Raw genomic sequence first — 12,332 nt, 5'->3', positions numbered from 1 at the left:
ATCTTGATTTATTCACAATGGGCTGCTTATTAAACTCACTTTCATTTCTTATTTGCAATTAATAATCAACATTATAAAATTGTACCCAGTTCCCATATGTAGCACTTAATACCATTTTGATGCATTAAATAAACAATTATTATCATTTTCAGTAAACATCAGCTCTTCTGTATAGTAGTATAAATATTACGCAGATTTAATTCACATCACTTAACCGCTGTACTTCTAGATCACATCAAAATAATTTCTTAAATCACTTCAGCAATGAAATATAAAACCCAATCTTCATTTCTATTTAGTATTCAAAGCATTTTGTTACTTTTATTTCATGTAGTTGCCTAGCCTTGTTAACTGTATGACAGTGCTCACATACATGAGGATGTTGTGCGCGACCATTACTTCATAACACACATTTAACATGAAAGCAGTGAAAATGCTTCAATCTCGAGTAACAATAATCATAAATGAAGTATTCTTCAATAACTTGGTTCTTCTCTTTTAAATGCCTAATTCTTGTCAACATATCTCGTCTACTCTGTTACTCTTTGAATCAAAATTCTTCAGGGCAGATTCATATTTCACACACAGGAGAAGATATGTGGGTGCCTACAATGAAAATACTGGCATAGGTTTCCTTCTAAATATATCACTTATTAATTATTCTCCAATCTTGAGTCCTGAAACTAACGTCCACTATTACAGATAACAATTCACGTTTATTACTAGTTGGATACATAAGTCTCAAACGAGTATAGATTTCATTCACACTAAAACAATCTGCAGATATTTTACAAAAGAATTCATACATCCATTGTCAAATAACATCCTCATTGATGACTCCTGACATTGCCTACTCCAACATTCACCTAAGCAGTCCACGAGGTGTTGGAAGCTCCATGCAGTACTAGCTGTGACGTAAAGGTATCTGCTGGTGAACTCCAACTGCCAAAGAGTACCTCAAGCAAATAATACAAACTAATATTTACAGCAACAAATAATATCATATGTAAAAATATCCACCTGCCTATTATTTACAAAGTGCAACCTCCCACATAAAATTAACTACCACCATGTTTATTCATTTACAGATGAAGAGGGTACAGAAAACTTCACACCTTTGAATTTTAAGGGAAAAACTCAATATTGCCCCTAAATAGTTAAACGATGTGATGTGCTCAAGTTATTCATGACTAATCTTGTAATCTGATACTTCATCATTCTCTCTTCACAGCTCAAAAATATGCACGGCTTCATTGCCATGGCACTGCAGCCCAATTGGAGTGAGGAGTTGGGTTTGATGGAGTGGGTGAGTGGGTGAAAGGAAAAAGGAGAAAGGAGGCAGGGAGATGGAAACAGGACAGAAGAAAGGACAAGTGACACTCGGGAATGAGAAGCATCCACGGAAAAGTCCAAAAGTGGCAGCAGTTAAATTTGATAGGCCATCATTTAAATGCTTACCTTCAGCCCATATTCATTCATAGCTCTTTTCTTCATTGTTGTGGAAATATCACTGCATAATCCATAAACTGCAAAATTTTCATTGAGTTTTTTCAGAGATCTACCACCATGAATCCAAACTAGGTCAAATCGTGGAGAACAGTTCACTGTAATTCTTTCTGATACAATATAGTCCCTGATTGATCCTGTAGAAGGAAAATGCTAATATATGCAAAATGTTAAGACATATTTATGGTACACTAGTGTTCAAAGTTAATTCTCTTACCTACAGCATCAATAGCAATTAATCTGTTCTCGGAAGCCGGATGCCATGAAAATGATGTTATGCTGTGTGTACTACATGGCTGCACACTTCTCTCCAAGAGCGTTGGTTCCACTTCATCAGTTCCCACAACTGTGTGCCGAATATCATGCAGATTTATGGAGCAACTATCTCTAAGCAACGACCCCAGAAGATTACGTCTGTTGACAATGGCACAAATGTATGTATAGGTGAAAGTCTCCTGTACCATATGTGTACAGCAACAGTGACAAAAACTAGTCAATCACACTGTTTAAAGAACTTACATTGACATTTTTAAGTTCTACAAAGTGGAACAGCATTGTGAATGTTACCATGAGTAAATTTAAGACTGCTTGGGACATACAATGTAATGCTGAATGTGCTATTACTGACAGCAGTTGCTGCTGTTAATAATAATAATAATAATAATAATAATAATAATAATAATACACTGGAAAAATGATAGCAAAAAATTCTCCTTCTTTCTATGATCATAACAGCAATTTCACATTCAACATAACACAATCATCTACAGTAACCAACAAGACTCTTCTGGAGAAACATCGAGAGCTCAACTAAATCGTATTAAAAAAGTTGCCCACAAGAAAGGCAAATAAACAACATAAAATGCATCATTTGACATACAGTAGTACAAAATAAAGCTGTCGTCATCAGTCTGAAGAATGATTTGAGCATACAGTGCTTTAATAGGCATGGTTGTGTTTCATGTGGTATGCCATTGCCTTCCTTGACCTTGAACTGACTTACCCAGCCAGTTACAACAGACCTACAGTTAAACTGAATTCTGAACCACGACACAACTCTACATTCTTTGTAGCAACCAACTTTGCCAGAATTGAAAACAGGCAGATAAAAACCCTACAAATGACTGGGGATTGAACCCAAGACCTTTGGATCCATACTCTGGCACTTCGCCAATAATCAACAGAGCCACACCATTTGAAATACCGGCCGCTGTGGAAGAGCAGTTTTAGGCACTTCAGTCCGGAACCGCACTGCTGCTACGGTCGCAGGTTCGAATCCTGCCTCGGGCATGGATGTGTGTGATGTCCTTAGGTTAGTCAGGTTTAAGTAGTTCTAAGTTAGGGGACTGATGACCTCAGATGTTAAGTCCCATAGTGCTTAGAGCCATTTGAACCACTTGAAACAAATAAAACTGTAACAAAGGGAACCGCGTAATTGTGTTTTTGATCCAGTTTGAAAATATGTGGCATGATATGCTGGTAGTAAATATAATATTTAATGAATTATATACTCTCATATACCAAATAAGTTAACGGTCTTGCCACAATGGCAACACCATCAGATCACTGAAGTTAAGCGCTGGGTTAGCACTTGGATGCACGATCATCTGAGTCTGCCGTGTGCTGTTGGCAAATGGAGTACACACAGCCCTTTTGATGTTAATAATGGAGCTACTTGTGAAGCGGCAGCTCCAGTCACAAAAACTGACAACAGCTGCGAGAGTGGTGTGCTGACCATGTGTCCCTCCACATTCGCATTCCGCATCCAGTGACGCCTACTGGCAGAGGATGACAAACAGTCGGTCAGTTGGGCCTATATAGGTCTGTTCAGACAGAGATATACCAAATAGCATGTCTCTACTATGTCATAAATGAGCTCGTAACTAATCTAGGCAATTATCAAGGCAGAAACATTTCTATGTACCATTTACTATGTTTTGACTGAAAAATTACTTGCTAGTGATAAGACCGGCACAAAGAGCTCTATTCCATCTTCTTTACTTGGCCAGCATTTTCAGATGTAAGCACTAGTGCTGAGTAGTAAATATAAGGCCCAAGTAAGTCCTACAGATACCAAGAGCAACAAACCTGGTAGGACACCATAAAATCTTTGTGACAGGTTTCCCTTGATTTAGTGTGAGCACAGGCTTCTCAAAGTTTCTCAGGTCCCAAATATATATCTGGTTTTCAATAAATGATGCTAACTGGTTCTCCATGTGTGGATCAATACAGACACCAAACACAGCTTTTGTGTTAGTTGCGTTCACTGCTCTGTTCGAATCTGCAAGATAGAAGCACACATATGGCCACAATTTCAACACAATGTATATCCAAAAAAACAGTTTTAATTTTCTCTCTGGTACTATATAAATAGAGAAGAATTACTTAATTAATATTTGGAGTGTTCATGTGAAAACTTTGCCCTTAAATATGAGTCTGGTTATAATACTTTCCCCACAGTCTACAAGAATATTATATTCTAGAGGATAATTATTGTTCTGACCCAATGCTGCAAAAACTTGCTGATGCTATAGTAATTCTAGTGCAGTTGCTAATACAAAACGACACATCATCATTAAATACATCATTTTAATATATTAGTTATTTTGTCAGTCATTTGCCTGTTCCATAGTTCACATGTATAACTTCTATTGAAATGCTGTGAAATGATTCAGTTTACAGGGTAAGTATACTTGACCCATTTGTGCGCAAGGCTGTGTGCTGGTCATTTGGAGGACACTAAATAGCATGGCGGTTTAAATTTAATAAACATTATTTTTAATTATTTATTACATAGACTAATACAAAAAGCTGCCTCTAAGTTTCTACATAAACAATTAAATAAAAATATTTTTTGTGGAAGTCATTTAATTGTTTCTCAGAATTATTGCCTATAAAATATATGCACTTCTCCAAGTTTCTGAACCCATCCTGGAAACATATTTTCCACTCTGATGTTGGTACCGTGTGATTTTTTAAGAATTCAACAGCTTCTTGAGATACTATCCATGCATTTTTACCTGACATATGGAAAAAAAGAAACTATTAGGTGATAAAACAGATGAATATAGGCAATGAAACTCTGATTTGATGTTTTTCTCCTCCAAATAACCAATTTTTTGATATGGTGTATCGATGAAGAATGATGCAACGTTTTTTGTTGTTTTCCCTTCCCTACTACCATTGGTGATATGTGGCATAAAAATTGTTGTATATCACTATGCATTTAACTGTTCTATTCTCCTCTAAAACAATGTTTGCAACATGTCCAGTGTAACAAAGAAACAAGTGATCATATTCTTCTGAGCGCTTCACAAACAAACCACGTTTGGTGGTTTTGGCTGATCCTGGAACACCAAACAATTGATTGTAGTATAATTTTCTGCTTGTATGAATATAGCCAAGTTCAATCTCCTCTTAGGATGCTGTATACAGAATTTTCATTTCCCCAGTTACATTTTTTGAGCATTTTCTTACACGAATTGACAAAAGCCTGAGTTTGAGCTTGGGCACAACTTTGCAAAATCGATGATGTGTACAATTTTTTCCACTGGTAAATGTTCATGAAAAACAGAATATACCGCAGTCTTTGATATACCTAAAGAGGCATCCCTCTCAAGTAAGTTACATGTTGATCCTCTTCAATCATGTTGTGCTCAGCCTCACAGATTTTTGGAACAATAACTAATTTTGGTTTACCTTAACAAAATTCATCACTAGAAGAAACACAACATTGACAACTGGTTACCAAAAGTTGAACAAAGTGATTTAAGGTAGTGATGCTAAGCTAGGCCTTTACAAAAATCATGTAAAATCATCCAATTAATGTCTTCACACAAAGTTTACAGCTTTTCACAAAACAGTTTCTTTACACACTGACCATAAGTAAACTTTTCAAGCTAGCATTGTTTTAACAATAACAACTTTTTTTTAAAAAAAAAAATGTTGCATTTCATCATGATCATTTGGTGTATAAACTTAATAGGCAAGCCTCATAATACAACCATATATCCAGAAACTGCTCTACATAATGGATTACAGAAGCAACCACTTCATATATCTACCTCTACTCAATGCACATCAAAAGACACAGAGGTTAGTGTAAGTGATGCTAGCCCCACTTGACACATAGCAAAAATTCAAAATTTGCCTGGACTGATGTGCCATAGCATATGCTGATAGCAAGGTCACAGTACAACACAGATCACGTATCAAGATGGTTCCCTAATTGTTTTGGTGACTCATGGTGTAAACATCATGATGCAAGTCTGACATGATGAGCTACACACTATCAGGTTAGTATGTCTGATTCAATTTACTGTGAGTGTGGGTACAAACAGTAAACACTACTCAACCTCAGCACAGTATAGGATACAGTGAACTTTAAAACCGTAATATTCTTTACACATTCACCCAATGATCTGAAATGCCTAAAGACGATAACAACAACTTTGAAGACAATATTACAGCTACTTCATTAACAATTTAAACAATGGAAAGTCCAGGGCAAACCAACAACAACATGAAAAGGATAGATTGCCGTTTACTGCACAGAGGAGGTGTTGAGCTACAGACAGGTGCAATGCAGCAACTGCAGCCTTTTCATTGTGCCTGTCTGCATGCCATGCATAGCAATCTATTCTTTTCATATTGTTGTTATCATCATTTTATCTGTACAAGTGTAACTGTATTTTTTTCCTGTAACTTTAAATCTAAAATGAAGTTCACTTAGCATGATCATGGGCTAAATTGGTCTACAGACAATGTCATGAGTTATCTGTGTAGCCACAGAACCAACTGAAACAGCTACCTGTTGACTAACCTGAGATGATCTACAATACTATGATGACATCATCCATGGAACATGTAACAGTTTAAACTAAATTACACTAAAAGTCCTCTGGCTTATGTCATATGTTCGCTATAAATAAAATGTTAATACCATGTATTTTATCACTCTTTAGAAAATGCTATTAGTCCTAATAACTGCAGTCCACTTGTTGTTGGATCCTATAATTTTAGTGGAGCCAAGATGTCTACATTCCCTTCTCCTAGCATCGTATCAACTTGTCCCACAATTATAAGCAACTTCTTCCACTCACATGCTGTCAAGATTGACAATTTGTTTCTTCCTTCTTTCTCTTTAGCCCTTAATGAAGGAACTATTGCTTCAAAAACTGGAGGTTCAGTGTGAGCTTTTGTACACTGGCACCCACAAGCCTCCAAGCTTCCACTGACACTTTTTGGGCAACATCACAATTTGTACGATAATGTGAAATATGTGTACCCAAGGATAATTCATTTGAGAAAACTATAACGTCTGGCTATCACTTATTTTCACGAGATCACGCACGCACATGAACACGGACCCCTTCTCCGACCTCACACACACACACACACACACACACACACACACACACACACACATGATTCACAAAAGATGGCTCCCTCTTAAGTTGAGGTCTGAGTGAAGCACCTCTTGTTTCTCACCTTCCTCAATCTGTTCCTCTTCCCTACCCAAAGAAGGAAATAAAAGCTCTCAAACCTAAGACAGCTTTTAGTTTTCTGTATTTTTTATAGGTCTGTCACAAGTATCCAGACTTTTGGCACCTGAAGTTTAATTACATGCCATCTGATCTTTCACCTCGTAATTTTATAGCACAAAATGTTTGTAATTTTAAATGCAGTGAGTTTTTAAAAATGAATCTGAAATGAGACATGTCAATATAAATTCTTCAGAGCTATACCAAGAACATATATATATATAAACCAAATGAACTCACCCCTGATGTCAAATACTTTCAAATGTTTACTGTTCATTCCTAATACAATATTTCTTGGCTGTAACCAGGCTAATGAGTGAGTTGTCTCTGACAGCCCTAGTTCTGCACAAGGCCGAACACTGTCAGGCATCTGCTGTTGCAAATGACATCTGGTTAAGTCCCAAACCAACAATGAGTGGTCAGCTCTGTTTTTGTCTAAACCAACAGCAAGTAAATTGCTATCCACAGGACTCCAAGCAACACCATTACATTGTCTTGAATGTCTTGGGACTGCAAAAAATAAATTATAGTGAGATGGAGGAACAGTGAAGTAATAATACATTTCATCAGAAAGCATACAATCCGTCCATTCAAAAAATATTTATAAAGCTTGCTAACAATACAAAGAACACATCAAAAGAAGCTATTTAATTCTGCGACTTAACCACTAATTTGCATCAATAATATCTGTTTGTGGATTTACAGTTTTTATCCAAAAGTAAAGAAACAGAAAAGTTCAAAATGTATAGCAGATTTTAAGTTTGCAGATCACTGAGAAAGTAAATATTACATTGCAGAAATTTCACAATTAATTACAACTCCCAATGGTAAACCAACCAAGCTTTTGAAAATGAGCATTTCTAAAGTAACATCTGGACTGAGTGGTTAAAGGTAAATTGTACTTAGTATGAATGTGTTACTCAAAACTGAAAATGCTAGGCACTACAATATTTTGCTACAATGTAATATTTGGGTATCTTGCTACTAACAATGCTAAATCCCAATATGAAATTTTAAAATATATGCTAAGGTTCAAACATACACTGAGTAAAATTGGATTTGTGTATACCTGCAAATTTTCCCTCATTTATATGTACAAAGAGAGTCAATCACATACAGCAAAAGTTGTGTCACCTTGAGTTGCTATAAACATCAAAAACTTTCTTTCCTGATGTCGTGCAGTGACGATTCTACTTACTCAAGTATTTAAAACAAATATTACCCTTATCACTGCCTGAAAATGTTCAACTCCAAACATAAGACTAGTTACAGTCACAGTGGGCTCTGAATGACAAAAAGGATGAACACCTAACCACCTGAACATTTCCTGCGAAGTTTAATTAGGACCAATCTGTAAAATGGCCCTATCTTGCTGTTTGTCCTGTAAACAGCACACCCATGCCATTCAACTAAGTTGGCTACTCCAGCTGTCTTTTCTATCTCTCACAGCACCAACTGTTGTACTACACCGGACAACTTAGAGGTGATGCCAAATCAGGGTTGCCACAAGTTTCCCCAAATGACATTCCCTGGTATTTCTCTGATTTACAGACAAGTTTCAGCATTTTTCCCTGATAAATTTTGAGATCCCAAGGGTAAGTTGAGACATAAGCAGACAACAAAAGGTAAAGACTTTTGAATTTCACCCCCTTGTGAGCAAAAATCTTAAGTACTAATATCAATATCTTTTGTAATGAACTGTCTTTACATGGAGAAAGCAGGCCAAATGATACATGTGTTTCATTAAGACCACTGTGTTTATTTTATTTCAATAGAATGAAACACATTTGGTGACAAAAATATGCATTTTCTTGGAGTCAAAAAGACATATTTAAAATATCTTCCCTGACTTCAAAAATAACCTCAGAAAAATGTAGACATCTTGAAAGAAGTGTATAAAGGGGGGAAGAGTTGTGTAAACCAACACTATAGGTGACCAATAAAATGTCTGTTCTACTATGTTTGTTATTGTCAGTTATTACCCACTGTGTAATGTCTATTATTTTACAGGTATTGTGTGATTTTTCTTTCAAGAAATATATGAGTACATAGTGTACAAACCACCAGCCACTGCCACAATTTTCTTCTTCTTATCATCCATACTTTCTAAAATATAAACTACTTTCTAGGTGCCAAAATGTACTAGAATAAATAAAATGTCTATAAAACGCCGCACTGTACAATGCACTTGGGGTGAGACAGTCGCAATTCCTAAAAATCCATCTCACGAGGGCTCTGGCTTGCCGTGGAGCACCACAGTCCCAGGTCCTTGGATAAACCACTAAAATCCTTCACATTATGCCAAACACAAATAGACCCAGCTTGTGGGTAGGTCAGTGAGACTAGATCTGACAGGTAGGGCTTGCACATTGGTGGGAAACGATGGGCTTCGGATCAGCTGAAATGGCTGCAGTTTTGCCCCGTCATGGAAGTCTATTTGTGTGGACAGCTATTTATATGTCACAGACACCATGTTGATGAAATGAGACCACAGTGATTAATCTGTGCAACAGATAACTTGCGTAAAATACTCAGAGAATCAGTACTAATGAGGATTGGTAGCAACTCACCACAAAGACGATCGCTGAGCCGCACACAAGTATGTAGGAAAGACAATCACACTCTCACAGCTACATTTTCGGCCATAGCCTTTGTCAGAAAAATAGAGCACATACACAATCACACAATCTCCCAGACATAACTCATGCACACTTGACTGCCATCTCTGGCTGCTGTGTCAGTGATCACTTAGAATCAGATCCAAGCAAACCACTCCTCACGCCTCCCTGCCTCTCATCATCAGCTGCTAGGCTAGTGGTAAGATGTGGTGGCAGCACTGACTGCAAGCTGAGGAGAGTGGTAGGAAGGGGAGAAGCAATAAGAATGAGAGAGTAGGGAAGTGGCACCCAGTCCGTGACAATGCACAACAACTCATAAGCAAAGCATTTCATCTATTGAAACAAAACAAGATTCTTCCAGTGTTTTTTCCAAATTTCCTTGATACTTCCCTGACTTCTCCGATACATTTGAAATTCCCCGATATTACCTGATTTCCAGAACTTGTGGCACCCCTGAAAATGGAGTGCCTCACCATTGGTTTGCTAGAAATGTTTTGTGCTGTATCATTGTGGCAGTCACATACTCTATTTTTGTAACAATTGTTTTATATTTTCTTGAATTCCTGTTACCTCTGACTGCTCTAAATGTGTTAAAAAGTGCACTCCAGGCATGTTAACACATGGGGTACTTGGCAGCTAGCTAAGCGGCCGAGTAGCCATATTGTCACCTTGAGTGATCAGTAGTTTTCCAACATCCAGCCTGTGTGCATTTGTTGTTCTGATCTTATTTGTGTTCCAGTTTTCATTTTCACGTTTGACTGAGAAAATGGCATACCATCAAGGTAGTACACAGGAAGGAATTGAGGAGATTCTAACAATGAAAATAAAGTCTTTGATAGTGAAATGAAACTATATCCATCTACGATGTGTATTTGCAGACTGAAACCATGAACAAAAATTTGTACCAAGGCCAAAAATCAAAGCCAGGCAGATGTGTTAATCACTATCCCACTATAGCACAGTGGCTTTGCACAATTGTATGTACGACTCTAGCATGCTTCCCTCCTCAATCCAAATTCCCAGTCACGCCTCAGTCCACTTGACATTCCCCCTAAACTTGAACAGCATTACGGAGGCTCTCCAACTGTACTGGATACTGAAACAGTACCTCTAAACGAAATAGCAGTCCTGCCTGAAACACAGGCATAGGTGCTTTAACCAAATGAAACATCTGTGAAGTAACAAGTGTAATTAAAAAGTAATGGAAATTTTTTAGTTTTGTGGGCTTTATATATCGAATTTTCAGTTTTTTTTTTTTTTTTTTTTTTTTTTTTTTTTTTTTTTTTTTTATCTTGTTAGTACACATGATGAAGTTGTATGTTTGCATTTTCAGCTGTTTCAAACATTTCTTTTATTTTTGAAAGTCAAAAAGACGACATGTGTTTTCAAGTACTTGGCAAATTTATACTTTCAAAAAAGATGGAGCAAAGAATCTGCATTAAATTTTGCTTAAAAAATGGAATAAGTGCAGTACCACATTAGAAATACTGACTGTGGCTTTTGGTGAAGTTACTAGAGTAAGACAAGAGTTTATGAAAGGTACAAATGTTTCACAGGAGGTCGAGAAGATGGTTAAGATGATGATCGCCTGGATGTCCACGCATATCAATAACTGCTGATAATGTGGAAGAAATAAAGAAAATGGTTCTGGAAAATTGCTAAATCACCATAAGTGAGGTTGCTGGTGATCTCAGCACATCCTCTGGCTCATGCCATGCAATTTTTTTGAATGTTTTGAGATGAAATGTGTAGTAGCAAAGTTTTTTATGAAATTGCTGAATGACGTCACAATGAAGATGACAAAGACCCAGAACTTCTACAGAAGGTCTGGTTACAAAACATACGACACTGAAACGAAGGAGCAACCTTCCCAAAGGAAACTGCCTGAAGAGCCAAGGCTGAAAAAAACTTTACTATTTTTATCACATTATCTTCAAATACAGTAGGATAGTGCATCATGCATTCCTCCTTTATGGTCATGCGGTCAATAAGGAATACTACCTGGAAGTTAGGCACCATTTGTGTGAAGTAACCCGAAAAAAATGACCAGAACTGTGACAAAATCATTCATGGAAGTTGCATCATGATAGTGCTCCTGTCACACCTCAATGCTTGTCTGTTATTCTTTGGCAAAAAAACAAAACTGTTATATTGCCTCATCCACCATATTCGCCAGAACCTGCAGTTTCTCTCTATTCCTGCGGTTGAAAAGAACCGTGACAGGACATAATTTTGCTACCACTGATGAGGCAAGTACAGAATCGTTGAAGGAGTTGAACACCATAATGAAAAGAGAGTTCCAGAAGCACTTCCAAGATTGAAAAAAGTGCTGGCACAAGTGAGGGGCATTAGTCTGAAGGGGACAAAGTTGATGTTGATGAATATACAAAGATTCTTTAAGAAAAACAAAAATTCCCATTACTTATTGGTCACACCTCGTATGCAAGCAGACTGAAGCAATGAATTAAAATCTGTACCAATGACGGGATTTGAACCCAGGTCTCCTGCTCAGCAGACAGATGCTCTAAACACTATGCCACCCTGACAGTGGCTGTGCACAACTGCATGGACTACCCTAGCACACCCAAATCCCCATACACACCTCAGCCCATCTGATATTCCTCCAAAACTGGAACAGCACTGCAGAGGCTCTGCAACTGCATCA

General features: G+C 37.3%; 1 protein-coding gene across 1 annotated transcript in view; it reads right to left on the bottom strand.

Annotated features, from left to right (window-relative positions):
• The window catches only part of LOC126091397 (GATOR complex protein MIOS), a 234,303-nt gene that overhangs the window by 181,297 nt on the left and 40,674 nt on the right, over nt 1–12,332 (bottom strand). Inside the window, exons 4-7 of the mRNA XM_049907059.1 lie at nt 7,290–7,559; nt 3,595–3,787; nt 1,724–1,920; nt 1,459–1,643 (exon numbers count right to left, since the gene is read on the bottom strand). Coding sequence (XP_049763016.1) covers nt 1,459–1,643; nt 1,724–1,920; nt 3,595–3,787; nt 7,290–7,559 — 845 coding nt within the window. The remainder of the gene's footprint in view (nt 1–1,458; nt 1,644–1,723; nt 1,921–3,594; nt 3,788–7,289; nt 7,560–12,332) is intronic.

This window comes from Schistocerca cancellata, chromosome 1 (assembly GCF_023864275.1).
Source record: "Schistocerca cancellata isolate TAMUIC-IGC-003103 chromosome 1, iqSchCanc2.1, whole genome shotgun sequence".
Lineage (NCBI taxonomy): Eukaryota > Metazoa > Arthropoda > Insecta > Orthoptera > Acrididae > Schistocerca > Schistocerca cancellata.
The sequence above is the reverse complement of the archived record's forward strand: the minus strand, read 5'-3'. Positions and strand labels throughout refer to the sequence as shown.